At 51.4% G+C, this 27448-nt stretch overlaps 2 protein-coding genes across 7 annotated transcripts in view; one reads left to right on the top strand and one right to left on the bottom strand.

Moving 5' to 3' along the window:
- The window catches only part of LOC132399509 (multiple epidermal growth factor-like domains protein 11), a 281926-nt gene extending 281709 nt beyond the window's left edge, over positions 1–217 (bottom strand). For 3 of the 6 annotated variants that reach the window (XM_059979962.1, XM_059979960.1, XM_059979961.1), the window contains exon 1: positions 1–210. The gene's annotated coding sequence lies outside the window, so the exon portion shown is untranslated. The other 3 variants (XM_059979958.1, XM_059979954.1, XM_059979959.1) reach the window with 3 other exon arrangements.
- A 759-nt stretch (positions 218–976) lies between these two features.
- LOC132400062 (rho guanine nucleotide exchange factor 2-like) overlaps positions 977–27448 on the top strand; it is a 569765-nt gene continuing 543293 nt past the window's right edge. The window contains 1 exon segment of the mRNA XM_059981145.1: positions 977–1097. Within this exon segment, the coding sequence (XP_059837128.1) occupies positions 1088–1097 (10 nt within the window). The 5' untranslated portion in view covers positions 977–1087.

The following is a 27448-nucleotide window of genomic DNA, read 5'->3' as shown; positions in this document are numbered from 1 at the left end:
CCGAGCTTTCAGCACTGAGCCGCGATGGAAGCCTTTCGAAGCCGTATCCCTCCGATCCGGAGCGTCGGGGCAGAGAGCAGCGGCAACGATCACGGACTCTTCGCTCCCCGTAGCCGCCCCCCTCCCAACTCTCTCCGGTCACGTCAGTGGCAGCTCGGAGCCTCTGCTTTCGTTTCCCGCCCCATCTCCAGAGGATCCCGAGAGGAAATGCTTTTCCTTCCCAGCCTGACAAACAGCAGACAGCCTGGGACTGGCGCCGCTCCAGCGGGGACCCGCGGGACAGCAGGAATTCGCGGGATTCAGCACCGTCCTCGGCCAGGAAATTAGTCACCACACAGTCCCCCTTCCCTTCACGGTAATCTGTCCTACGTACTCAATTCTCCTCACATACTTCACCGCCCGGCACACCACTCCATCCCCACCCCTCCGTATTTCCCCCTCCAGTTACTTCCCTATGTGCCGCAGCGGGAGGGTACCGCTGATCACAGCTCGGAAACATGGAAACATGGTTCAACCACCACCCCCGGCGCTCCGTCATGTATGTGAGTATGTGTGTGTGTGTGTGTGTGTGTGTGTGTGTGTGTGTGTGTGTGTGTGTGTGTGTGTATGTGTGTGAGAGAGAAAGAGAGAGAGAGAGAGAGTGAGTGTGTGAGAGAGAGTGTGAGTGTGTGTATGTGTGAGAGAGAGAGGCATTAGAACTAGATACCACAGGTTAAGGGTAAAAGGTGAAATATTTGAGAGGGGAATTCTTCATTCAGGGGTGGTGACAGTGCGGAACGAGCTGCCAGCGGAAGTGGTGAATGCGAAGTCAATTGTAGCATTTAAGAAACACACACTAAATGCTGGAGGAACTCAGTCCTGCTAAAGGCTCTCGACCCGAAACGGCGACTGTTGACTTTTTTCCTGGCCTGCTGAGTTCCCCCAGCATTTTGTGCGAGTTGCTTGGATTTCCAGCATCTGCAGAATTTCTCGAGTTTGCAACATCGACTGAGGTTTGGATAATTACATGAATGGGATGGTTATGGAAGGCAATGATCCAGATGCGAGGCGTTGGGACTAGGCAGAATAACAATTCAGCACGGACTAGATGGGCCAAGGTACCTACTTCTTTACTGTGGACTCCGTGCTTGTGTGTGAGTGTCTGTGTTTCTACGTGTGTCTGTGTGTGAGTGACTGTTTGTGTCTGCATGTGTATGAGTGTCTGTGTGTGAGTGAGTGTCTGCGTGTCTGTGCCTGTGGGTGTGTCTGTTAGTGTGTGTGTGTGTGTGCCTATGTGTGTGATTGTGTGTCTCTGTGTGTGTTTGTGTAAATGTGTGTGTGTGGGTGTCTGTGAGAGAGTGTGTGTGTGGGGGTGTCTGTGAGTGTGTGTGTGTCTGTGAGTGTGTGTGTGTGCCTATGTGTGTGATTGTGCGTCTCTGTGTGTGAGTTTGTGTCTGTGTGTGTGTGAGTGCGTGTGTGTGGGTGTCTGTGAGTGTGTGTGTCTGTGAGTGTGTGTGTGTGTCTGTGAGTGTGAGTATGAGTGTGTATATGTATGTGTGTGTATGTCTGAGTGAGTGTGAGTGTATGTGTATGTCTGTGAGTGTGAGCATGAGTGTGTATGTGTATGTGTGTGTGTCTGAGTGAGTGAGTGTGAGTGTGTGTGTCTGTGAGTGTATGAGTGTGTATGTGTGTGTGTGTGTCTGAGTGAGTTTGAGTGTGTGTATGTGTGTGTGTGTGTGCTGAGTTTGTATATTTTCTGAGATTACTTGGTTTTTCCCAAGTGCTCCAGTTCCCTCCCACATCTCAGAGACATGCTAGGTTAACCAGTCCCCACGCTCTCCCCTCTGCTGCTGTGCTTGAGTGTGGAGTAGAATCTGTGGTGGGAACAGGGAAAATAAAATGGGATCAATGTTGGTGGTCAGCACAGACCTGATGGGACGAAAGGCCTGTTTCTGTTCTGCATGAATCAATGGAAATTCCATTCTCCAACTCATGCTTCCATTTTCCCTGAGCTCTGCAGAAGCAGAACAGGTCGACATAGGAGCAGCCCTTGGGCCCGCGATGTTGTGCCAAACTAAATGAATGAGAAATTAAATGCCCATCTTTCTGCCAACACAATGTCCATATCTCTCCTCCCTCTCTCAGAGCCTCTTAAACATCTCTATTGCATCTGCCCTGGCAGTTAATTCCAGGCGTTGCCCTCTCTGTGTGAAAAAATGACTTGCACCTGATATTTATTTGAAATGATCCCTTTCTCCCTCTGTTATTAAACATTTCAGACATTTCGACACTGGGGATAAGATACAGGCTGTCTCCTCTGTCTCTGCCTCTCCTAATTTCATAAACTTCCATCCGGTCTCCCCTTAGCCTCTGTCGCTCCAGTGGATACAATTCAAGGTTGTCCAACCTCACATACCCTCCAATCTGGGCAACAGGAATTAATGGGAATGAATGGAAAATAAACAATAAATGGGTAGTTCATGGTCAACACAGACTGTGTGACTGACTCCAGTCCAGTCCTGATGAGGATCTGGGCCTGAAATGTCAACTGTTGATTCCTTTCCATAGATGCTGTCTGATCTGCTAAGTTTCTCCAGCATTTTCTGTGTGTTACTTTGGATTTCCAGCATCTGCAGAATCTCTTGTGTTTAAGGTGCCTGATATTGCAATTGCCTGTTTTAGTCCACATGTTGCTAACCATTTTATGGGATGTCCTGCTATTCAAACTGTAGAGTGTCTTTGATGTTGGGAAGCCCAGTTCTGAAGATCCAGATGTTTCTACAGATGTATGTACCATACAGAAAATTCTGACTGGCTGCATCACAGCCTGGAATAGAGGCTCCAATACATGGGATTGCAAGAGACGGCAGTGTTATAGACTCAGCCAGTTCCATCACTGTCACTATCCTCCCCACCACTCAGGATATCTTCAAGAGATGGTGCCTCAAGAAGAACCTTCATGAGGGAGTTGTCCTCTTCTCACTAATACCATCAGGAATCAGATTCAGAATCGGGTTTAATATCTCTGGCATACGTGTGCTGTTAAATTTGTTGTTTTGCAGCAGTGGTACATTGCAATACATACTAATTAAAACTACAAATTACAATTGTTACGTACTCGTGACACATGACAGTGGTACCCTTGTCACGTGACTGGGGTTGAAGCTGTACTGGACTTGAGGTAAAGGTCTTGTGATGGTGGAGTGACGTCATTTTCCCGCCAGTAGAGATCATGTGACAGGTTTTTTTTACAGGTTATAAAAGGAAGACCCCACCCTGTGAGGAGGGGCAGTTCGTGGCTGGATTTGCCAAGTTGACTTCATGCCACTGCGTGATTTAAGTGATGACGCAGTTTAGTTGAAGGATGAAGTTTTTATCTAATGCCTAAAGTTTAAAAGGTCATTGCCAGCAGGTTCTTTACGATCCTGTTAGTTCGAGACAGTGGAGAGTGAAGATCAAAGTTCGGGAGTTAAAGATCGAGGAGAATCGCTTTCTACGGTGAAACGGGTTTCGACCTTTGTTTGATCCTTATTTGGAAGGATTTCATTGACTATCTTCGTGTTAATCCCTGGGTTTTACCAGAAAGGATTGAAGGTAGTGAGGAAGGAAAGGTCAGTGCCTTTAAGCTGTCCTGTTTCGTAAATTCTTCGTGGGAAGTTCGACGTGGGGGATCGAAGCAAGCGACGTGAAAGAGAATTTAAATCGTCTTATAAAGTCTCTCCTTTTAAATGGACTGTGAGCATATCGAACTTTTGGCAATACCAATTTAAAGAACTGTTTTTGCAATATCGCTTTAAGAACTGTTTGAGCTGCCGCACAGCAGCTGTTTCCGGTTACGTTAGTGTTTGGTTACTTTTGGGGGGTTTGTTTTCTGTGTTTAATAAACGTGTTGTTTGTTATAAAAAACCCTTGCCGAACTCATATATTTATTGTTGCCTGAATACGTAACATTAAATATGGGGGCTCGTCCGGGATCGGATCGTTTGTGTTTAAATGCTTGCTAACTTTTGAATCGGTGTTTTGGAAACGGGGATAACTCGATTTTTTTTTGTTTGATTGGCTTGTGAGTGGTATTCGGCAGCGATGAATATTGATGAGTTTCTGGCTTCGCCAGGTGCGGAGTTGTTGGCGAAGTCGAAAAAAACTGAGGCGTTTGAGATAGCTCGTAGATTGCAACTTAAAGGTATTTTGCAGACTACATCAAAGGCTGTGATACAGCGAAAAATCGCGTCACACTTTGTGGATTCGGGTGTTTTTGATGATTCAGTTTTAGAGTCGTTTCCAATAAGTAATCTGGGGATGCAGTTGCAAATCGAACAGATGAGGTTGGAACAGAGTAAAGCTGATTTGGAGAGGTGTAAATTGGAGGCGGATCAAAAGAAGAGGGATTTTGACTATGCAATGGAGGAATTAAGGTCTGGGAATCAGTCTTCTGGTTCAAGAAAACTGTTTGTTGCTAGTCAAGAAATTAAATTGGTCCCTCCATTTAGTGAAACAGAAGTGGAAAGATATTTTCAACATTTTGAAACTATTACTCGGATGTCAGAGTGGCCGAAAGATAAATGGTCAGTGTTGTTACAGAGTGTAATTAAAGGTAAAGCACGACAAGTTTACACAGCTTTAACAGCTGCGCAAGCACTTGATTATGATATTGTGAAGAGGCATATCTTAAACGCATTTGAATTAGTCCCAGAAGCTTATAGGGAAAGATTCAGAAATTTGAAAAAGTCTGTGGAAAACACATGTGGAATTTGCCTATGATAAAGCTATGTGTTTTGAGAGATGGGTTTCTTCTAAAAATGTAAATGAGGACATTGAATACATTGAAAGAGCTGATTTTAATGGAGGAATTTAAAAGAAGCATTCCTGTTGAAGTAAGGACCTACTTAAATGAGAGGGATAGTGATAAATTGCAGGACTGTGCTAATTAGCTGATGAGTATGTTTTAATCCATAAGAATAAATTTCCCCAGGGCAGAAATTTTAAGAGGAAAAATAACATGGAGACTCAAGGTAAATCAGAAATTAAATCAGAGGTTAATGAGAAAGTTGATGAGAAAGGAAAGCCTGTGAAGGAAAGACAGTTTGGTCTTATTTGTAACTATTGTAAGAAGCCTGGCCATGTAATAGCAAACTGTTTCAAATTGAAAAAGAAAGAGAAGGAAGCAGTTCCAGATGCTTGTGTGCAACATACTGAAGCACCTGTAAAGTTACAGGGTTTGATAAACACAAATGAGGCTTTGTTAGAGTCTGACCAAGTTAGAAAGGGATATGATCATTTTATAACTGAAGGGTTTGTATCCTTGAAAGAAGGTTCTACTCTGGTGCCAATAAAAATCCTTCGGGATACTGGTGCTTCTCAATCACTGATGTTAGACAGTGTGTTGAAGTTTAATGAAGAGTCTGATACTGGTGAGGTAAATTACATAAGAGGTGTTGGGAGTGATTTTATGCCTGTAAATTTACATAAAGTAAATTTAAAGTCAGGGTTAGTTACTGGATTTGTTAAAGTAGGATTACAGCGTAGCTTACCTGTGAAGGGTATTTCTTTATTGTTAGGTAATGACTTGGCAGGTGGACAAGTTTTTCCTGAAGTGCATTTGACAATGAAGTCAGAGGAACCAGAGTTGAATTCTAACACAGATTCTTCCTGTGTTGTGACTAGAGCTATGGCTAAAAAGGTTGATGCACAGAATGAGGTTGTTATTCAGGACTGTTCAACTCAGGATTCGAGTTTTGAGGATGTGTCAGAGACTTTCTTACCTTCGTTGTTTGAACAAGATTCTTGGAGTAAGTCTGACTATAAAGATTTATCTCTGTCTCGGAAGGAGATGATAGCAGAGCAGAATAGAGACTCTGAGATTGTAAAATTAAGAGAGCAAGTTTTACTAGATAGTGAAATTGAAAAGGTGCCAGTAGGATATTACTTGGAAAAAGGAGTGTTGATGAGGAAGTGGAGATCGCCTACGATACCTGCAAGTGAGGATTGGAATATTGTTTACCAGGTAGTTGTCCCTAAAGTTTATCGAAATGAGATTTTGACTTTAGCTCATAGTGTGCCTTTAGGTGGACATCAAGGGGTAAGGAACTTTTGTCAATACCAATTTAAAGAACTGTTTTTGCAATATCGCTTTAAGAACTGTTTGAGCTGCCGCACAGCAGCTGTTTCCGGTACGTTAGTGTTTGTTTACTTTTGGGGGGTTTGCTTTCTGTGTTTAATAAACGTGTTGTTTGTTATAAAAAACCCTTGCCGAACTCATATATTTATTGTTGCCTGAATACGTAACACAATAAGAAGTATAAATAGATATAAATTAATTCAGCATTGCAAAAAGAAAGAAAAAACAATGAGGTAGTTTTCATGGGTCCATTGTACATTCAAAAATCTGATGGCAGCAACCTGACTCAGGTTCGCTGATCTAGGAGAGACCCGCGGCAGGTTTGAGCACTGGTCAACCAGCGTGTGGGTTTGATTAGGGAGAACAAAGGCAGGGCAAGCAGAGGGGCCATCGTTGGAGTGGCATCGTTGGAGTGGCATCGTTGGAGTGGCATCGTTGGAGTGGCATCATTGGAGTGGCCAGCGTTGGAGTGGCCATCATTGGAGTGGCATCGTTGGAGTGGCATCGTTGGAGTGGCATCGTTGGAGTGGCATCATTGGAGTGGCCATCGTTGGAGTGGCCATCATTGGAGTGGCATCGTTGGAGTGGCCATCATTGGAGTGGCATCGTTGCAGTGGCATCGTTGGAGTGGCCATCGTTGGAGTGGCCATCGTTGGAGTGGCATCGTTGGAGTGGCCATCGTTGGAGTGGCCATCGTTGGAGTGGCATCGTTGGAGTGGCATCGTTGGAGTGGCATCGTTGGAGTGGCCATCATTGGAGTGGCATCGTTGGAGTGGCATCATTGGAGTGGCATCGTTGGAGTGGCATCGTTGGAGTGGCCATCGTTGGAGTGGCATCATTGGAGTGGCCATCGTTGGAGTGGCATCGTTGGAGTGGCATCGTTGGAGTGGCCATCATTGGAGTGGCATCGTTGGAGTGGCATCGTTGGAGTGGCATCTTTGGAGTGGCCACCGTTGGAGTGGCATCGTTGGAGTGGCATCGTTGGAGTGGCCATCGTTGGAGTGGCCATCATTGGAGTGGCATCGTTGGAGTGGCATCTTTGGAGTGGCCACCGTTGGAATGGCCATCATTGGAGTGGCATCGTTGGAGTGGCATCGTTGGAGTGGCCATCATTGGAGTGGCATCGTTGGAGTGGCATCGTTGGAGTGGCATCTTTGGAGTGGCCACCGTTGGAGTGGCATCGTTGGAGTGGCATCGTTGGAGTGGCATCATTGGAGTGGCATCGTTGGAGTGGCCATCGTTGGAGTGGCCACCGTTGGAGTGGCCATCATTGGAGTGGCATCGTTGGAGTGGCATCGTTGGAGTGGCATCATTGGAGTGGCATCGTTGGAGTGGCCATCGTTGGAGTGGCCATCGTTGGAGTGGCATCGTTGGAGTGGCATCGTTGGAGTGGCCATCGTTGGAGTGGCCATCGTTGGAGTGGCATCGTTGGAGTGGCATCGTTGGTGTGGCATCGTTGGAGTGGCCATCGTTGGAGGGGCCATCGTTGGAGTGGCCATCGTTGGAGTGGCCATCGTTGGAGTGGCATCGTTGGAGTGGCATCGTTGGAGTGGCCATCGTTGGAGTGGCATCGTTGGCGTGGCATCTTTGGAGTGGCCATCGTTGGAGTGGCCATCATTGGAGTGGCCATCGTTGGAGTGGCCATCATTGGAGTGGCCATCGTTGGAGTGGCCATCATTGGAGTGGCATCGTTGGAGTGGCCATCGTTGGAGTGGCATCGTTGGAGTGGCATCGTTGGAGTGGCCATCGTTGGAGTGGCCATCGTTGGAGTGGCATCGTTGGAGTGGCATCGTTGGAGTGGCATCGTTGGAGTGGCATCGTTGGAGTGGCCATTGTTGGAGTGGCCATCGTTGGAGTGGCATCGTTGGAGTGGCATCGTTGGAGTGTCCATCGTTGGAGTGGCATCGTTGGAGTGGCATCGTTGGAGTGGCCACCGTTGGAGTGGCCATCATTGGAGTGGCATCGTTGGAGTGGCCACCGTTGGAGTGGCCATCATTGGAGTGGCATCGTTGGAGTGGCATCGTTGGAGTGGCATCGTTGGAGTGGCCATCGTTGGAGTGGCATCGTTGGAGTGGCCACCGTTGGAGTGGCCATCATTGGAGTGGCATCGTTGGAGTGGCCATCGTTGGAGTGGCATCGTTGGAGTGGCATCGTTGGAGTGGCATCATTGGAGTGGCATCGTTGGAGTGGCCATCTTTGGAGTGGCCATCGTTGGAGTGGCCATCGTTGGAGTGGCATCGTTGGAGTGGCATCGTTGGAGTGGCCATCGTTGGAGTGGCCATCGTTGGAGTGGCATCGTTGGAGTGGCCATCATTGGAGTGGCATCGTTGGAGTGGCATCGTTGGAGTGGCCATCGTTGGAGTGGCCATCGTTGGAGTGGCATCGTTGGAGTGGCATTGTTGGAGTGGCCATCGTTGGAGTGGCCATCATTGGAGTGGCCATCATTGGAGTGGCCATCGTTGGAGTGGCATCATTGGAGTGGCATCGTTGGAGTGGCATCATTGGAGTGGCATCGTAGGAGTGGCATCGTTGGAGTGGCCATCATTGGAGTGGCCATCGTTGGAGTGGCATCGTTGGAGTGGCATCGTTGGAGTGGCCATCATTGGAGTGGCCATCGTTGGAGTGGCCATCGTTGGAGTGGCATCGTTGGAGTGGCCATCGTTGGAGTGGCCATCGTTGGTGTGGCATCGTTGGAGTGGCCATCGTTGGAGTGGCATCGTTGGAGTGGCCATCGTTGGAGTGGCCATCGTTGGAGTGGCATCGTTGGAGTGGCATCGTTGGAGTGGCATCGTTGGAGTGGCCATCATTGGAGTGGCATCGTTGGAGTGGCATCATTGGAGTGGCATCGTTGGAGTGGCATCGTTGGAGTGGCCATCGTTGGAGTGGCATCATTGGAGTGGCCATCGTTGGAGTGGCATCGTTGGAGTGGCATCGTTGGAGTGGCCATCATTGGAGTGGCATCGTTGGAGTGGCATCGTTGGAGTGGCATCTTTGGAGTGGCCACCGTTGGAGTGGCATCGTTGGAGTGGCATCGTTGGAGTGGCCATCGTTGGAGTGGCCATCATTGGAGTGGCATCGTTGGAGTGGCATCTTTGGAGTGGCCACCGTTGGAATGGCCATCATTGGAGTGGCATCGTTGGAGTGGCATCGTTGGAGTGGCCATCATTGGAGTGGCATCGTTGGAGTGGCATCGTTGGAGTGGCATCTTTGGAGTGGCCACCGTTGGAGTGGCATCGTTGGAGTGGCATCGTTGGAGTGGCATCATTGGAGTGGCATCGTTGGAGTGGCCATCGTTGGAGTGGCCACCGTTGGAGTGGCCATCATTGGAGTGGCATCGTTGGAGTGGCATCGTTGGAGTGGCATCGTTGGAGTGGCATCATTGGAGTGGCATCGTTGGAGTGGCCATCGTTGGAGTGGCCATCGTTGGAGTGGCATCGTTGGAGTGGCATCGTTGGAGTGGCCATCGTTGGAGTGGCATCGTTGGAGTGGCATCGTTGGTGTGGCATCGTTGGAGTGGCCATCGTTGGAGGGGCCATCGTTGGAGTGGCCATCGTTGGAGTGGCCATCGTTGGAGTGGCATCGTTGGAGTGGCATCGTTGGAGTGGCCATCGTTGGAGTGGCATCGTTGGCGTGGCATCTTTGGAGTGGCCATCGTTGGAGTGGCCATCATTGGAGTGGCCATCGTTGGAGTGGCCATCATTGGAGTGGCCATCGTTGGAGTGGCCATCATTGGAGTGGCATCGTTGGAGTGGCCATCGTTGGAGTGGCATCGTTGGAGTGGCATCGTTGGAGTGGCCATCGTTGGAGTGGCCATCGTTGGAGTGGCATCGTTGGAGTGGCATCGTTGGAGTGGCATCGTTGGAGTGGCCATTGTTGGAGTGGCCATCGTTGGAGTGGCATCGTTGGAGTGGCATCGTTGGAGTGTCCATCGTTGGAGTGGCATCGTTGGAGTGGCATCGTTGGAGTGGCATCGTTGGAGTGGCATCGTTGGAGTGGCATCGTTGGAGTGGCCACCGTTGGAGTGGCCATCATTGGAGTGGCATCGTTGGAGTGGCCACCGTTGGAGTGGCCATCATTGGAGTGGCATCGTTGGAGTGGCATCGTTGGAGTGGCATCGTTGGAGTGGCCATCGTTGGAGTGGCATCGTTGGAGTGGCCACCGTTGGAGTGGCCATCATTGGAGTGGCATCGTTGGAGTGGCCATCGTTGGAGTGGCATCGTTGGAGTGGCATCGTTGGAGTGGCATCATTGGAGTGGCATCGTTGGAGTGGCCATCTTTGGAGTGGCCATCGTTGGAGTGGCCATCGTTGGAGTGGCATCGTTGGAGTGGCATCGTTGGAGTGGCCATCGTTGGAGTGGCCATCGTTGGAGTGGCATCGTTGGAGTGGCCATCATTGGAGTGGCATCGTTGGAGTGGCATCGTTGGAGTGGCAATCGTTGGAGTGGCCATCGTTGGAGTGGCATCGTTGGAGTGGCATTGTTGGAGTGGCCATCGTTGGAGTGGCCATCATTGGAGTGGCCATCATTGGAGTGGCCATCGTTGGAGTGGCATCATTGGAGTGGCATCGTTGGAGTGGCATCATTGGAGTGGCATCGTAGGAGTGGCATCGTTGGAGTGGCCATCATTGGAGTGGCCATCGTTGGAGTGGCATCGTTGGAGTGGCATCGTTGGAGTGGCCATCATTGGAGTGGCCATCGTTGGAGTGGCCATCGTTGGAGTGGCATCGTTGGAGTGGCCATCGTTGGAGTGGCCATCGTTGGAGTGGCCATCATTGGAGTGGCCATCGTTGGAGTGGCATCGTTGGAGTGGCCATCGTTGGAGTGGCCATCGTTGGAGTGGCATCGTTGGAGTGGCATTGTTGGAGTGGCCATCGTTGGAGTGGCCATCGTTGGGGTGGCCATCATTGGAGTGGCCATCGTTGGAGTGGCCATCATTGGAGTGGCATCATTGGAGTGGCATCATTGGAGTGGCCATCGTTGGAGTGGCCATCGTTGGAGTGGCCATCATTGGAGTGGCATCATTGGAGTGGCATCGTTGGAGTGGCCATCGTTGGAAAGGCCATCGTTGGAGTGGCCATCGTTGGAGTGGCATCGTTGGAGTGGCCATCATTGGAGTGGCATCGTTGGAGTGGCCATCGTTGGAAAGGCCATCGTTGGAGTGGCCATCGTTGGAGTGGCATCATTGGAGTGGCATCATTGGAGTGGCCATCGTTGGAGTGGCCATCATTGGAGTGGCATCGTTGGAGTGGCATCGTTGGAGTGGCATCTTTGGAGTGGCCATCATTGGAGTGCATCATTGGAGTGGCATCGTTGGAGTGGCATCGTTGGAATGGCATCGTTGGAGTGGCATCGTAGGAGTGGCCATCATTGGAGTGGCATCGTTGGAGTGGCATCGTTGGAGTGGCCATCGTTGGAGTGGCATCGTTGGAGTGGCATCGTTGGAGTGGCCATCGTTGGAGTGGCATCGTTGGAGTGGCATCGTTGGAATGGCATCGTTGGAATGGCCATCGTTGGAGTGGCATCGTTGTAGTGGCCATCGTTGGAGTGGCCATCGTTGGAGTGGCATCGTTGGAGTGGCATCGTTGGAGTGGCCATCGTTGGAATGGCCATCGTTGGAAAGGCCATCGTTGGAGTGGCCATCATTGGAATGGCCATCGTTGGAAAGGCCATCGTTGGAGTGGCCATCGTTGGAATGGCCATCGTTGGAAAGGCCATCGTTGGAGTGGCCATCGTTGGAGTGGCCATCATTGGAATGGCCATCATTAGAGTGGCATCGTTGGACTGGCCATCGTTGGAGTGGCCATCGTTGGAATGGCATCGTTGGAACGGACATCGTTGGAATGGCCATCGTTGGAATGGCCATTATTGGAGTGGCCATCGTTGGAGTGGCCATCGTTGGAGTGGCATCGTTGGAACTGACATCGTTGCAGTGGCCATCGTTGGAATGGCCATCGCTGGAGTGGCCATCGTTGGAGTGTCCATCGTTGGAATGGCCATCGTTGGAGTGCCATCGTTGGAGTGGCATCGTTGGAGTGGCATCGTTGGAGTGGCCATTATTGGAGTGGCCATCGTTGGAGTGGCCATCATTGGAGTGGCCATCATTGGAGTGGAATCGTTGGAATGGCCATCGTTGGAGTGGCCATCGTTGGAGTGGCATCGTTGGAGTGGCCATCATTGGAGTGGAATCGTTGGAATGGCCATCGTTGGAGTGGCCATCGTTGGAGTGGCCATCATTGGAGTGGCATCGCTGGAACGGACTTCGTTGGAGTGGCCATCGTTGCAGTGGCCATCGTTGGAATGGCCATCGCTGGAGTGGCCATCGTTGGAGTGGCCATCGTTGGAGTGGCCATCGTTGGAGTGGCCATCGTTGGAGTGTCCATCGTTGGAGTGGCCATCGTTGGAATGGCCATCGTTGGAGTGGCATCGTTGGAGTGTCCATCGTTGGAATGGCCATCGTTGGAGTGGCCATCGTTGGAGTGGCATCGTTGGAGTGGCCATCATTGGAGTGGCATCGTTGGAGTGGCCATCGTTGGAGTGGCCATCGTTGGAGTGGCATCGTTGGAGTGACATCGTTGGAGTGGCCATCGTTGGAGTGGCCATCATTAGAGTGGCCATCGTTGGAGTGGCATCGTTGGAGTGACATCGTTGCAGTGGCCATCGTTGGAATGGCCATCGCTGGAGTGGCATCGTTGGAATGGCCATCATTAGAGTGGCCATCGTTGGAGTGGCATCGTTGGAGTGTCCATCGTTGGAGTGGCCATCATTAGAGTGGCCATCGTTGGAGTGGCATCGTTGGAGTGTCCATCGTTGGAATGGCCATCGTTGGAGTGGCATCGTTGGAGTGGCATCGTTGGAGTGGCATCGTTGGAGTGTCCATCGTTGGAATGGCCATCGTTGGAGTGGCATCGTTGGAGTGTCCATCGTTGGAATGGCCATCGTTGGAGTGGCCATCGTTGGAGTGGCATCGTTGGAGTGGCCATCATTAGAGTGGCCATCGTTGGAGTGGCATCGTTGGAGTGTCCATCGTTGGAATGGCCATCGTTGGAGTGGCATCGTTGGAGTGGCCATCATTGGAGTGGCATCGTTGGAGTGGCCATCGTTGGAGTGGCCATCGTTGGAGTGGCCATCGTTGGAGTGGCATCGTTGGAATGGCCATCGTTGGAGTGGCATCGTTGGAGTGGGCATCATTGGAGTGGCATCGTTGGAGTGGCATCGTAAGAGTGGCATCGTTGGAGTGGCATCGTTGGAGTGACATCGTTGGAGTGGCCATCGTTGGAGTGGCCATCGTTGGAGTGGCATCGTTGGAGTGGCATCGTTGGTGTGGCATGGTAGGAGTGGCCATCGTTGGAGTGGCCATCATTGGAGTGGCCATCGTTGGAGTGGCCATCGTTGGAGTGACATCGTTGGAGTGGCCATCGTTGGAGTGGCCATCATTGGAGTGGCATCGTTGGAGTGGCATCGTTGGTGTGGCATGGTAGGAGTGGCCATCGTTGGAGTGGCCATCATTGGAGTGGCCATCGTTGGAGTGGCCATCGTTGGAGTGGCATCTTTGGAGTGGCCATCGTTGGAGTGGCATCTTTGGAGTGGCCATCGTAAGAGTGGCATCATTGGAATGGCCATCGTTGGAGTGGCCATCGTTGGAGTGGCATCGTTGGAATGGCCATCGTTGGAGTGGCATCGTTGGAGTGGCATCATTGGAATGGCCATCGTTGGAGTGGTTATCGTTGGAATGGCCATCGTCGGAGTGGTTATCGTTGGAGTGGCATCATTGGAATGGCCATCGTTGGAGTGGCCATCGTTGGAGTGGTTATCGTTGGAGTGGCCATCGTTGGAGTGGCCATCGTTGGAGTGGCATCGTTGGAATGGCCATCGTTGGAGTGGCATCATTGGAATGGCCATCGTTGGAGTGGCATCATTGGAATGGCCATCGTTGGAGTGGCATCGTTGGAATGGCCATCGTTGGAGTGGCCATCGTTGGAGTGGCCATCGTTGGAGTGGCCATCGTTGGAGTGGTTATCGTTGGAGTGGCCATCGTTGGAGTGGTTATCGTTGGAATGGCCATCGTTGGAGTGGCCATCGTTGGAGTGGTTATCGTTGGAATGGCCATCGTTGGAGTGGCCATCGTTGGAGTGGTTATCGTTGGAGTGGCCATCGTTGGAGTGGCCATCGTTGGAGTGGCATCATTGGAATGGCCATCGTTGGAGTGGCCATCGTTGGAGTGGCATCATTGGAGTGGCCATCGTTGGAGTGGCATCATTGGAGTGGCATCATTGGAATGGCCATCGTTGGAGTGGCATCATTGGAGTGGCATCATTGGAATGGCCATCGTTGGAGTGGCCATCATTGGAGTGGCATCATTGGAATGGCCATCGTTGGAGTGGTTATCGTTGGAGTGGCCATCGTTGGAGTGGCCATCGTTGGAGTGGCATCGTTGGAGTGGCCATCGTTGGAGTGGCCATCGTTGGAGTGGCATCATTGGAATGGCCATCGTCGGAGTGGCATCGTTGGAGTGGTTATCGTTGGAATGGCCATCGTTGGAGTGGCATCGTTGGAGTGGTTATCGTTGGAGTGGCCATCGTTGGAGTGGCCATCGTTGGAGTTTCATCATTGGAATGGCCATCGTTGGAGTGGTTATCGTTGGAATGGCCATCGTTGGAGTGGCCATCGTTGGAGTGGCCATTGTTGGAGTGGCCATCGTTGGAGTGGCCATCGTTGGAGTGGCCATCGTTGGAGTGGTTATCGTTGGAGTGGCCATCGTTGGAGTGGCCATCGTTGGAGTGGCCATCGTTGGAGTTTCATCATTGGAATGGCCATCGTTGGAGTGGTTATCGTTGGAATGGCCATCGTTGGAGTGGCCATCGTTGGAGTGGCCATTGTTGGAGTGGCCATCGTTGGAGTGGCCATCGTTGGAGTGGCCATCGTTGGAGTGGTTATCGTTGGAGTGGCCATCGTTGGAGTGGCCATCGTTGGAGTGGCCATCGTTGGAGTTTCATCATTGGAATGGCCATCGTTGGAATGGCATCATTGGAGTGGCCATCATTGGTGTGGCCATCATTGGAGTGGCCATCATTGGAGTGGCCATCGTTGGAGTGGCCATCGTTGGAGTGGCCATCATTGGAGTGGCCATCATTGGAGTGGCCATCGTTGGAGTGGCCATCGTTGGAGTGGCCATCATTGGAGTGGCCATCGTTGGAGTGGCAATCGTTGGAGTGGCCATCGTTGGAGTGGCCATCGTTGGAGTGGCATCGTTGGAGTGGCCATCATTGGAGTGGCCATCGTTGGAGTGGCCATCGTTGGAGTGGCCATCGTTGGAGTGGCCATCGTTGGAGTGGCATCGTTGGAGTGGCCATCATTGGAGTGGCCATCATTGGAGTGGCATCGTTGGAGTGGCCATCATTGGAGTGGCCATCGTTGGAGTGGCATCGTTGGAGTGGCATCGTTGGAGCGGCCATCGTTGGAGTGGCCATCATTGGAGTGGCCATCGTTGGAGTGGCATCGTTGGAGTGGCATCGTTGGAGCGGCCATCGTTGGAGTGGCATCGTTGGAGTGGCATCGTTGGAGCGGCCATCGTTGGAGTGGCCATCATTGGAGTGGCCATCGTTGGAGTGGCATCGTTGGAGTGGCATCGTTGGAGTGGCCATCGTTGGAGTGGCCATCATTGGAGTGGCCATCGTTGGAGTGGCCATCGTTGGAGTGGCCATCGTTGGAGTGGCATCGTAGGAGTGGCATCGTTGGAGTGGCATCGTTGGAGTGGCATCGTTGGAGTGGCCATCGTTGGAGTGGTTATCGTTGGAGTGGCATCGTAGGAGTGGCATCGTTGGAGTGGCATCGTTGGAGTGGCATCGTTGGAGTGGCATCGTTGGAGTGGCCATCGTTGGAGTGGCATCGTTGGAGTGGCATCATTGGAGTGGCATCTTTGGAGTGGCATCGTTGGAGTGGCATTGTTGGAGTGGCCATCATTGGAGTGGCCATCGTTGGAGTGGCATCGTTGGAGTGGCCATCATTGGAGTGGCCATCGTTGGAGTGGCATCGTTGGAGTGGCCATCGTTGGGGTGGCCATCATTGGAGTGGCATTGTTGGAGTGGCCATCGTTGGAGTGGCATCGTTGGAGTGGCCATCGTTGGAGTGGCATCGTTGGAGTGGCATCGTAAGAGTGGCCATCATTGGAGTGGCCATCGTTGGAGTGGCATCGTTGGAGTGGCATCGTTGGAGTGGCATCGTAGGAGTGGCATCGTAAGAGTGGCCATCATTGGAGTGGCCATCGTAGGAGTGGCATCGTAAGAGTGGTTATCGTTGGAGTGGCATCATTGGAATGGCCATCGTTGGAGTGGCATCGTTGGAGTGGCATCGTTGGAGTGGTTATCGTTGGAGTGGCCATCATTGGAGTGGCATCATTGGAATGGCATCGTTGGAGTGGCATCGTTGGAATGGCCATCGTTGGAATGGCATCGTTGGAGTGGTTATCGTTGGAATGGCCATCGTTGGAATGGCATCGTTGGAGTGGCCATCATTGGAGTGGCATCGTTGGAATGGCCATCGTTGGAGTGGCATCGTTGGAGTGGCATCGTTGGAGTGGCATCGTTGGAGTGGCCATCATTGGAGTGGCATCGTTGGAGTGGCATCGTTGGAGTGGCCATCATTGGAGTGGCATCGTTGGAGTGGCATCGTTGGAGTGGCCATCTTTGGAGTGGCATCATTGGAATGGCCATCGTTGGAGTGGCCATCGTTGGAGTGGCATCGTTGGAGTGGCCATCGTTGGAGTGGCATCATTGGAATGGCCATCGTTGGAGTGGCCATCGTTGGAGTGGCATCGTTGGAGTGGCCATCGTTGGAATGGCCATCGTAAGAGTGGCATCTTTGGAGTGGCCATCGTAGGAGTGTCATCATTGGAGTGGCATCGTTGGAGTGGCATCGTTGGAGTGGCATTGTTGGAGTGGCATCGTTGGAGTGGCCATCTTTGGAGTGGCATCATTGGAATGGCCATCGTTGGAGTGGCCATCGTTGGAGTGGCATCGTTGGAGTGGCCATCGTTGGAGTGGCATCATTGGAATGGCCATCGTTGGAGTGGCCATCGTTGGAGTGGCCATCATTGGAGTGGCCATCGTAAGAGTGGCATCTTTGGAGTGGCCATCGTAGGAGTGTCATCATTGGAGTGGCATCGTTGGAGTGGCATCGTTGGAGTGGCATTGTTGGAGTGGCATCGTTGGAGTGGCCATCTTTGGAGTGGCCATCGTTGGAGTGGCCATCGTAAGAGTGGCATCTTTGGAGTGGCCATCGTAGGAGTGTCATCATTGGAGTGGCATCGTTGGAGTGGCATCGTTGGAGTGGCATTGTTGGAGTGGCATCGTTGGAGTGGCCATCTTTGGAGTGGCATCATTGGAATGGCCATCGTTGGAGTGGCCATCGTTGGAGTGGCATCGTTGGAGTGGCCATCGTTGGAGTGGCATCATTGGAATGGCCATCGTTGGAGTGGCCATCGTTGGAGTGGCATCGTTGGAGTGGCCATCGTTGGAATGGCCATCGTTGGAGTGGCCATCGTTGGAGTGGCATCTTTGGAGTGGCCATCGTTGGAGTGGCCATCATTGGAGTGGCCATCGTTGGAGTGGCCATCGTAAGAGTGGCATCTTTGGAGTGGCCATCGTAGGAGTGTCATCATTGGAGTGGCATCGTTGGAGTGGCATCGTTGGAGTGGCCATCGTTGGAGTGGCATCGTAGGAGTGGAATCGTTGGAGTGGCCATCGTTGGAGTGGCATCGTAGGAGTGGCCATCGTTGGAGTGGCATCGTTGGAGTGGCATCGTTGGAGTGGCATCGTAGGAGTGGAATCGTTGGAGTGGCATCGTAGGAGTGGCATCGTTGGAGTGGCCATCGTTGGAGTGGCATCGTAGGAGTGGAATCGTTGGAGTGGCCATCGTTGGAGTGGCCATCATTGGAGTGGCATCGTTGGAGTGGCATCGTTGGAGTGGCATCGTTGGAGTGGCATCGTTGGAGTGGCCATTGTCGGAGTGGCCATCGTAGGAGTGGCATCGTAAGAGTGGCATCTTTGGAGTGTCATCATTGGAGTGGCCATCGTTGGAGTGGCCATCGTTGGAGTGGCCATTGTCGGAGTGGCCATCGTAGGAGTGGCATCATTGGAGTGGCATCGTTGGAGTGGCATCGTTGGAGTGGCCATCGTTGGAGTGGCATCGTAGGAGTGGCATCATTGGAGTGGCATCGTAGGAGTGTCATCATTGGAGTGGCATCGTTGGAGTGGCATCGTTGGAGTGGCATCTTTGGAGTGGCCATCGTAGGAGTGGAATCGTTGGAGTGGCATCGTTGGAGAGGCCATCGTTGGAGTGGCATCGTTGGAATGGCATCGTTGGAGTGGCCATCGTAAGAGTGGCCATCGTTGGAGTGGCATCGTTGGAGTGGCCATCGTTGGAGTGGCATCGTTGGAGTGGCATCGTAAGAGTGGCATCGTTGGAGTGGCCATCGTAGGAGTGGAATCGTTGGAGTGGCATCGTTGGAGTGGCATCTTTGGAGTGGCCATCGTAGGAGTGGAATCGTTGGAGTGGCATCGTTGGAGAGGCCATCGTTGGAGTGGCATCGTTGGAATGGCATCGTTGGAGTGGCCATCGTAAGAGTGGCCATCGTTGGAGTGGCATCGTTGGAGTGGCCATCGTAAGAGTGGCCATCGTTGGAGTGGCCATCGTTGGAGTGGCATCGTTGGAGTAGCATCGTAAGAGTGGCATCGTTGGAGTGGCATCGTTGGAGTGGCCATCGTAAGAGTGGCCATCGTTGGAATGGCATCGTTGGAGTGGCATCGTTGGAGTGGCCATCGTAAGAGTGGCCATCGTTGGAGTGGCCATCGTTGGAGTGGCATCGTTGGAGTGGCATCGTAAGAGTGGCATTGTTGGAGTGGCATCGTTGGAGTGGCCATCGTAAGAGTGGCCATCGTTGGAATGGCATCGTTGGAGTGGCATCGTTGGAGTGGCCATCGTAGGAGTGGCCATCGTAGGAGTGGCATCGTTGGAGTGGCATCGTTGGAGTGGCATCTTTGGAGTGGCCATCATTGGAGTGGCATCGTTGGAGTGGCATCTTTGGAGTGGCCATCATTGGAGTGGCCATCATTGGAGTGGCATCGTTGGAGTGGCATCGTTGGAGTGGCATCGTTGGAGTGGCCATCGTAAGAGTGGCCATCGTTGGAGTGGCCATCGTTGGAGTGGCATCGTTGGAGTAGCATCGTAAGAGTGGCATCGTTGGAGTGGCATCGTTGGAGTGGCCATCGTAAGAGTGGCCATCGTTGGAATGGCATCGTTGGAGTGGCATCGTTGGAGTGGCCATCGTAAGAGTGGCCATCGTTGGAGTGGCCATCGTTGGAGTGGCATCGTTGGAGTGGCATCGTAAGAGTGGCATTGTTGGAGTGGCATCGTGGGAGTGGCCATCGTAAGAGTGGCCATCGTTGGAATGGCATCGTTGGAGTGGCCATCGTTGGAGTGGCATCGTTGGAGTGGCCATCGTTGGAGTGGTCATCGTTGGAGTGGCATCGTTGGAGTGGCATCTTTGGAGTGGCCATCATTGGAGTGGCCATCGTTGGAGTGGTCATCGTTGGAGTGGCATCGTAGGAGTGGCCATCGTCAGAGTGGCATCGTAAGAGTGGCATCGTAGGAGTGGCCATCGTCAGAGTGGCATCGTCAGAGTGGCATCGTAGGAGGGGCATCGTAAGAGTGGCATCATTGGAGTGGCATCGTTGGAGTGGCCATCATTGGAGTGGCCATCGTTGGAGTGGTCATCGTTGGAGTGGCATCGTAGGAGTGGCCATCGTCAGAGTGGCATCGTAAGAGTGGCATCGTAGGAGTGGCCATCGTCAGAGTGGCATCGTCAGAGTGGCATCGTAGGAGTGGCATCGTAAGAGTGGCATCATTGGAGTGGCCATCGTTGGAGTGGCATCGTTGGAGTGGCATCGTTGGAGTGGCCATTATTGGAGTGGCATGGTAGGAGTGGCCATCGTCGGAGTGGCCATCGTAGGAGTGGCATCGTTGGAGTGGCATCGTTGGAGTGGCCATCGTAGGAGTGGCCATCGTAGGAGTGGCATTGTTGGAGTGGCGTCGTTGGAGTGGCCATCGTTGGAGTGGCATCATTGGAGTGGCCATCGTTGGAGTGGCCATCGTTGGAGTGGCATCGTTGGAGTGGCATCATTGGAGTGGCATCGTTGGAGTGGCATCGTTTGAGTGGCCATCGTTGGAGTGGCATCGTTGGAGTGGCATCGTTGGAGTGGCATCGTTGGAGTGGCATCATTGGAGTGGCATCGTTGGAGTGGCATCGTTGGAGTGGCCATCGTTGGAGTGGCATCATTGGGGTGGCATCGTTGGAGTGGCATCATTGGAGTGGCATCGTTGGTGTGGCATCGTTGGAGTGGCCATCGTTGGAGTGGCATCGTTGGAGTGGCATCGTTGGAGTGGCCATCGTTGGAGTGGCATCGTTGGAGTGGCATCGTTGGAGTGGCATCATTGGAGTGGCATCGTTGGAGTGGCATCATTGGAGTGGCCATCGTTGGAGTGGCATCGTTGGAGTAGCATCATTGGAGTGGCATCGTTGGAGTGGCATCATTGGAGTGGCCATCGTTGGAGTGGCCATCGTTGGAGTGGCATCGTTGGAGTGGCATCATTGGAGTGGCATCGTTGGAGTGGCATCATTGGAGTGGCCATCGTTGGAGTGGCCATCGTTGGAGTGGCATCGTTGGAGTGGCATCATTGGAGTGGCATCGTTGGAGTGGCATCGTTGGAGTGGCATCATTGGAGTGGCATCGTTGGAGTGGCATCATTGGAGTGGCCATCGTTGGAGTGGCATCGTTGGAGTGGCATCGTTGGAGTGGCCATCGTTGGAGTGGCATCGTTGGAGTGGCCATCATTGGAATGGCCATCATTGGAGTGGCATCGTTGGAGTGGCCATCGTTGGAGTGGCATCGTTGGAGTGGCCATCGTTGGAGTGGCATCGTTGGAGTGGCATCGTTGGAGTGGCATCGTTGGAGTGGCATCGTAAGAGTGGCATCATTGGAATGGCCATCGTTGGAGTGGCCATCGTTGGAGTGGCCATCGTTGGAGTGGCATCGTTGGAGTGGCATCGTTGGAGTGGCATCGTTGGAGTGGCCATCGTTGGAGTGGCATCATTGGAATGGCATCGTTGGAGTGGCATCTTTGGAGTGGCCATCATTGGAGTGGCATCGTTGGAGTGGCATCTTTGGAGTGGCCATCATTGGAGTGGCCATCATTGGAGTGGCATCGTTGGAGTGGCATCGTTGGAGTGGCATCGTTGGAGTGGCCATCGTTGGAGTGGCATCATTGGAATGGCCATCGTTGGAGTGGCCATCGTTGGAGTGGCCATCGTTGGAGTGGCATCGTTGGAGTGGCATCGTTGTAGTGGCCATCATTGGAGTGGCATCGTTGGAGTGGCATCGTTGGAGTGGCATCTTTGGAGTGGCCATCATTGGAGTGGCCATCATTGGGGTGGCATCGTTGGAGTGGCCATCATTGGAGTGGCCATCATTGGAGTGGCATCGTTGGAGTGGCATCTTTGGAGTGGCCATCGTTGGAGTGGCCATCGTTGGAGTGGCATCGTTGGAGTGGCATCGTTGGAGTGGCATCTTTGGAGTGGCCATCATTGGAGTGGCCATCATTGGAGTGGCCATCATTGGAGTGGCATCGTTGGAGTGGCATCTTTGGAGTGGCCATCGTTGGAGTGGCCATCATTGGAATGGCATCGTTGGAGTGGCATCTTTGGAGTGGCCATCATTGGAGTGGCATCGTTGGAGTGGCCATCGTTGGAGTGGCATCATTGGAGTGGCCATCGTTGGAGTGGCATCATTGGAGTGGCCATCGTTGGAGTGGCCATCGTTGGAGTGGCATCATTGGAGTGGCCATCGTTGGAGTGGCATCATTGGAGTGGCCATCGTTGGAGTGGCCATCGTTGGAGTGGCATCGTTGGAGTGGCATCATTGGAGTGGCATCGTTGGAGTGGCCATCGTTGGAGTGGCCATCGTTGGAGTGGCATCGTTGGAGTGGCATCATTGGAGTGGCATCGTTGGAGTGGCATCATTGGAGTGGCATCGTTGGAGTGGCATCATTGGAATGGCCATCGTTGGAGTGGCATCGTTGGAGTGGCCATCGTTGGAGTGGCCATCGTTGGAGTGGCCATCGTTGGAGTGGCATCATTGGAGTGGCATCATTGGAGTGGCATCGTTGGAGTGGCATCGTTGGAGTGGCCATCATTGGAGTGGCCATCGTTGGAGTGGCCATCGTTGGAGTGGCCATCATTGGAGTGGCCATCGTTGGAGTGGCCATCATTGGAGTGGCCATCATTGGAGTGGCCATCATTGGAGTGGCCATCGTTGGAGTGGCCATCATTGGAGTGGCCATCGTTGGAGTGGCCATCGTTGGAGTGGCCATCATTGGAGTGGCATCGTTGGAGTGGCATCATTGGAGTGGCATCGTAAGAGTGGCATCATTGGAGTGGCCATCGTTGGAGTGGCATCGTAGGAGTGGCCATCGTAGGAGTGGCATCGTTGGAGTGGCATCGTTGGAGTGGCATCGTTGGAGTGGCATCGTTGGAGTGTCCATCGTTGGAGTGGCATCGTTGGAGTGGCCATCGTTGGAGTGGCCATCGTTGGAGTGGCCATCGTTGGAGTGCCATCGTTGGAGTGGCATCATTGGAGTGGCATCGTTGGAATGGCCATCGTTGGAGTGGCATCATTGGAGTGGCCATCGTTGGAGTGGCCATCATTGGAGTGGCATCGTTGGAGTGACATCATTGGAGTGGCATCGTTGGAGTGGCCATCGTTGGAGTGGCATCGTTGGAGTGGCCATCGTTGGAGTGGCCATCGTTGGAGTGGCATCTTTGGAGTGGGCATCGTTGGAGTGGCCATCGTTGGAGTGGCATCGTTGGAGTGGCCATCATTGGAGTGGCATCGTTGGAGTGGCATCGTTGGAGTGCATCGTTGGAGTGGCATCATTGGAGTGCATCGTTGGAGTGGCATCGTTGGAGTGGCCATCGTTGGAGTGGCATCATTGGAGTGGCATCATTGGAGTGGCATCATTGGAGTGCATCGTTGGAGTGGCATCTTTGGAGTGGCATCGTTGGAGTGGCATCGTTGGAGTGGAATCGTAAGAGTGGCATCGTTGGAGTGGCCATCGTTGGAGTGGCCATCGTTGGAGTGGCATCGTTGGAGTGGAATTGTAAGAGTGGCATCGTTGTAGTGGCATCGTTGGAGTGGAATCGTAAGAGTGGCATCGTTGGAGTGGCCATCGTTGGAGTGGCCATTGTTGGAGTGGCATCGTTGGAGTGGCCATCGTTGGAGTGGCCATCATTGGAGTGGCATCGTTGGAGTGGCATCGTTGGAGTGGCATCGTAAGAGTGGCATCATTGGAGTGGCATCGTTGGAGTGGCATCGTAAGAGTGGCATCATTGGAGTGGCATCGTTGGAGTGGCATCGTAAGAGTGGCATCATTGGAGTGGCCATCGTTGGAGTGGCATTGTAGGAGTGGCATCGTTGGAGTGGCATCGTTTGAGTGGCATCGTTGGAGTGGCATCGTTGGAGTGGCCATCGTTGGAGTGACATCATTGGAGTGGCATCGTTGGAGTGGCATCGTAAGAGTGGCATCATTGGAGTGGCATCGTTGGAGTGGCATCGTAAGAGTGGCATCATTGGAGTGGCCATCGTTGGAGTGGCATCGTTGGAGTGGCCATCGTAGGAGTGGCATCGTTGGAGTGGCCATCGGAGTGACATCATTGGAGTGGCATCGTTGGAGTGGCATCGTTGGAGTGGCATCGTTGGAGTGGCATCGTTGGAGTGGAATCGTAAGAGTGGCATCGTTGGAGTGAAGACTTTGAGGCTTTATCTCTTCAAGGCTTCAGCAAGGTGAGGCTTCAGTCACAGAAGGCAAAAAAATAATTGTAGATTGAGATCCTCTCCCCTCTCCATTACTCAGTTAGAACAGTAGAGATGCCAGGCAGGATAGTGGAAGGCTCCTCTTGTGGGACAAGGGAAGGCAGGGAGACCTCCAGTGTCCCTGACAACTACAACTGCAAGTAGTGTATCCGGCTGCAGCTTCTAACAATTTACATTAAGGAGTTGGACTGGGACTGGATGAACTCTGGATCATTCAGGAGGCTGAATGGGTGATAGATAGGACATATAGAGAGGTAGTTATACCCAAGCTGCAGGCCATAGGGAACTGTGTGACAATTTGGAAGGGGAAACGGGTTAAACAGACAGTGCAGAGTCCTTGTGGCTATTGCCCTCAACAATACTGTTGGGGGAATGACCCATTGGAGGAAAATTACAGCAGTCAGGTCTCTGGCACTGAGTCTGACTCTGTGATTCAGAAGGGAAGTGTGGAGAAGAGGTGAGCTGTGGTGAAAGGGGATTTATTAGTCAGGGGAACAGAAAGGAGATTCTGTGGACAAGAACAAGATTCCCAGATGATATGTTGCCTCCTGTGTGCCAGGGTCTGGGACATCTCTGACATAGTTGGGAAGAGTGATGAGGTTCTGCAAAGGGAGTTCCAGGAGTTAGGTGCTTAGTTAAATGGCAGGATCTCCAGGTTTGTGCACTCAGGATTAGTACACATGACACGTGCTAGAGAGGCCAGAGTTAGGAAGATTATACAGTTCAATACGTTGCTAAGGATTTGGTGTAGGAGGGAGGACTTAAGATTTTTGAATCTTTGGGCTTTCTTCCAGGGAAGGTGGGACCCGTACAGAAGAGACAGCTGGCACTTGGAATGAAATATCCTAGTGGGAAGGTTTGCTAGAGCTGCATAGTGGGGTTTATCTAGGGTTGTAGGAGAATGGGAATCAGAGTGCCAGAACAGTTAGTGGAGAGGTTGTGGAGACAGATGTTGGTCAGACCTCAAAGTCAGGAATCAAAAGATTAAGTGACTAGTGCCCTGCGCTTCAATACAAGAAGAATCATAGGAAAGAGGGATGAGCTCAGGACATGGATCAACACCTAGAATTATGACATTGTAGCCATTAGTGAGATTTGGTTGCAGGAGGGGCAGGACTGGCAGCTCATTATCCCTGGGTTCCATTATTTTAGATGAAACAGAGCAGAAGGGATTAAAGGAGGAGGGTTGGCCTTACTAGTTAGGGAAAATCTCATGGCAGTGCTCAGTCAGCATAGATTGGGGAACGTGTCCAGTGGGGTGTTATGGATGGAATTGAGAAATAAGAAATGTATGACCACATTAATGGGGCTATATTACAAACCACCCAACAATCCAATGTAGAGAGATCGTAGACTGTTGCAAGAAGCACAAGGTTGTTATAGTAAGTGATTTTAACTTTTTACATATCGACTGGAAATTTCATACTGTAAAAGAACAATATGGAATAGAGTTTGCCAAATGTGTTAAGGAAAGTTTCCTTAATCAGTACATAGATGTACCAAAGATAGAATTGTGATATCTGATCTGCTATTAGGGAATGAGATAGAGCAGGTGACAGAAATTTGTGTTTCCTTGGACCCTACAGGAGGCAAGTGCAGAAATTACTGGGCCCTAGCGGAAATAGTTAAACCATACTAAGTGACAGGGAAGGTACCAGAGGATTGGAGGATAGCCAATGTTGTTCCACTGCTTAAGAAATTCTCTAAACATAAACCAGGAAATTACAGGCTGATGAATCTGACATCAGTAGCGGGAAAGTAATTGGAAAGTATTCTAAGGGACTGGAGATATCAGTATTTGGACAGACATGGACTGATTAAGGACAGTCAGCATGGCTTCGTGTGTGGTAGGTCATGTCTAACCAATCTTATAGAATTTGTCAAGGAAGTTATTAGGAAAGTTACTGCATGGATTTTAGCAAGCTGTTTGACAAGGTCCCACAAGGGAGGCCAGTCAAGGAGGTTCAGTCGCTCACCATTCAAGATGAGGTAGTAAACTGGATTAGACATTGACTTTGGTAGTAAATGGTTGCCTCTCTGACTGGAGGCTTGTGACTAGTGCAGTGTCACAGGGATAGGGTGCTGTTTGTCATTTATATCAACAACCTGGAAAATAATGTGGTTAACTGTACAGAATTAGCAAACTTGTGGATGACACCATGACTGGGGGTGTAGTGGACAGCAAGGAAGGCTAACATGGATGGAAAAGGGATCTGCATCAGCTGAAAAACTGGACTGAAATGACAGATAGAATTTAATACAGACAAGTACAAAGTGTTGCACTTTGGGAGGGCCAACCAGGGTAGGTCTAACACAGTGAACGTTAGGGCACTGATGAGTGTGGTAGAACAAATTCCCTGGAGCGTAGAAGAATGAAGGGAGACTCAATAGAGGTATATAAAATTATGATGGGTAAAGATGGAGTGAATGCAAGCAGGTTTTTCCACTGAGGATAGGGGTGAAAAAAACCAGAGGACATGGGTTAAGGGTGAAGGGGGCAAAGCTTAAAGAGAACATTGGGGGTGTGGCTTCTTCACACAGAGAGTGGTGGGAGTGTGGAATGAGCTGCCAGATGAAGTGGTAAATGTGGGCTCACTTTAAACATTTAAGAAAAACTTGGACAGGTACCTGGATGAGAGGGGTATGTAGGGATATGGTCCAGGTGCAGGTCAGTGGGACTAGGCAGAAAAATGGTTCAGCACAGCCAAGAAGGGCTGAAGGGCCTGTCCCTGTGCTGTAATGTTCTATGGTTCTAATTCCACCTCAATTAGCCACCAACACAACCTCACAAAACCGACGAACATGATCTCAATGAAACCACAAACATGACCTTATTGAACCCACAAAAACATTACGTTACAGAACCCACAAATATGACATCAATTTAACCCATTAGATTGACCTCAAACACAACAGACCACATCCCAATGACCCCATAAACACGAGCTCAATGATCCACAAACACCAATCCAATGAACCAACAAAAGGCCATGAATGAACCCACAAATACAACTGCAATAAGCTCACAAATACGACATTAATTAGCGCACAACTTAACCTCAATGAACCCTGCAACACCAGCTCAAAGAACACATAGCTCAACCTCAACAATACCAATGGCAGGAGCTCAAGGAACCCAGAAAGACAATGTAAATGAATCCATGAACACAACCTCAACAAACCCACAAACACGACCTCAGTGAACCCACAAACTCAACCAAAAATAACCCACAAACACGACCTAAAAGAAGACACACACATTCAAAAACAATGCACAAACACAACCTTCATGAACCCACAAACAGGACCTAAAAGAACGCACAAACATGACTGCAAATAAGGCATAAAAATTACCTCAATGAATCTACAGGCAGAATATCAATGAATTCACAAATTCCACACAATGAACCCTCAAACACAACCTCAATGAA

Source organism: Hypanus sabinus, chromosome 9 (genome assembly GCF_030144855.1).
Source record: "Hypanus sabinus isolate sHypSab1 chromosome 9, sHypSab1.hap1, whole genome shotgun sequence".
Taxonomy (NCBI): domain Eukaryota; kingdom Metazoa; phylum Chordata; class Chondrichthyes; order Myliobatiformes; family Dasyatidae; genus Hypanus; species Hypanus sabinus.
This window is presented reverse-complemented; position numbering and strand designations above follow the sequence as displayed.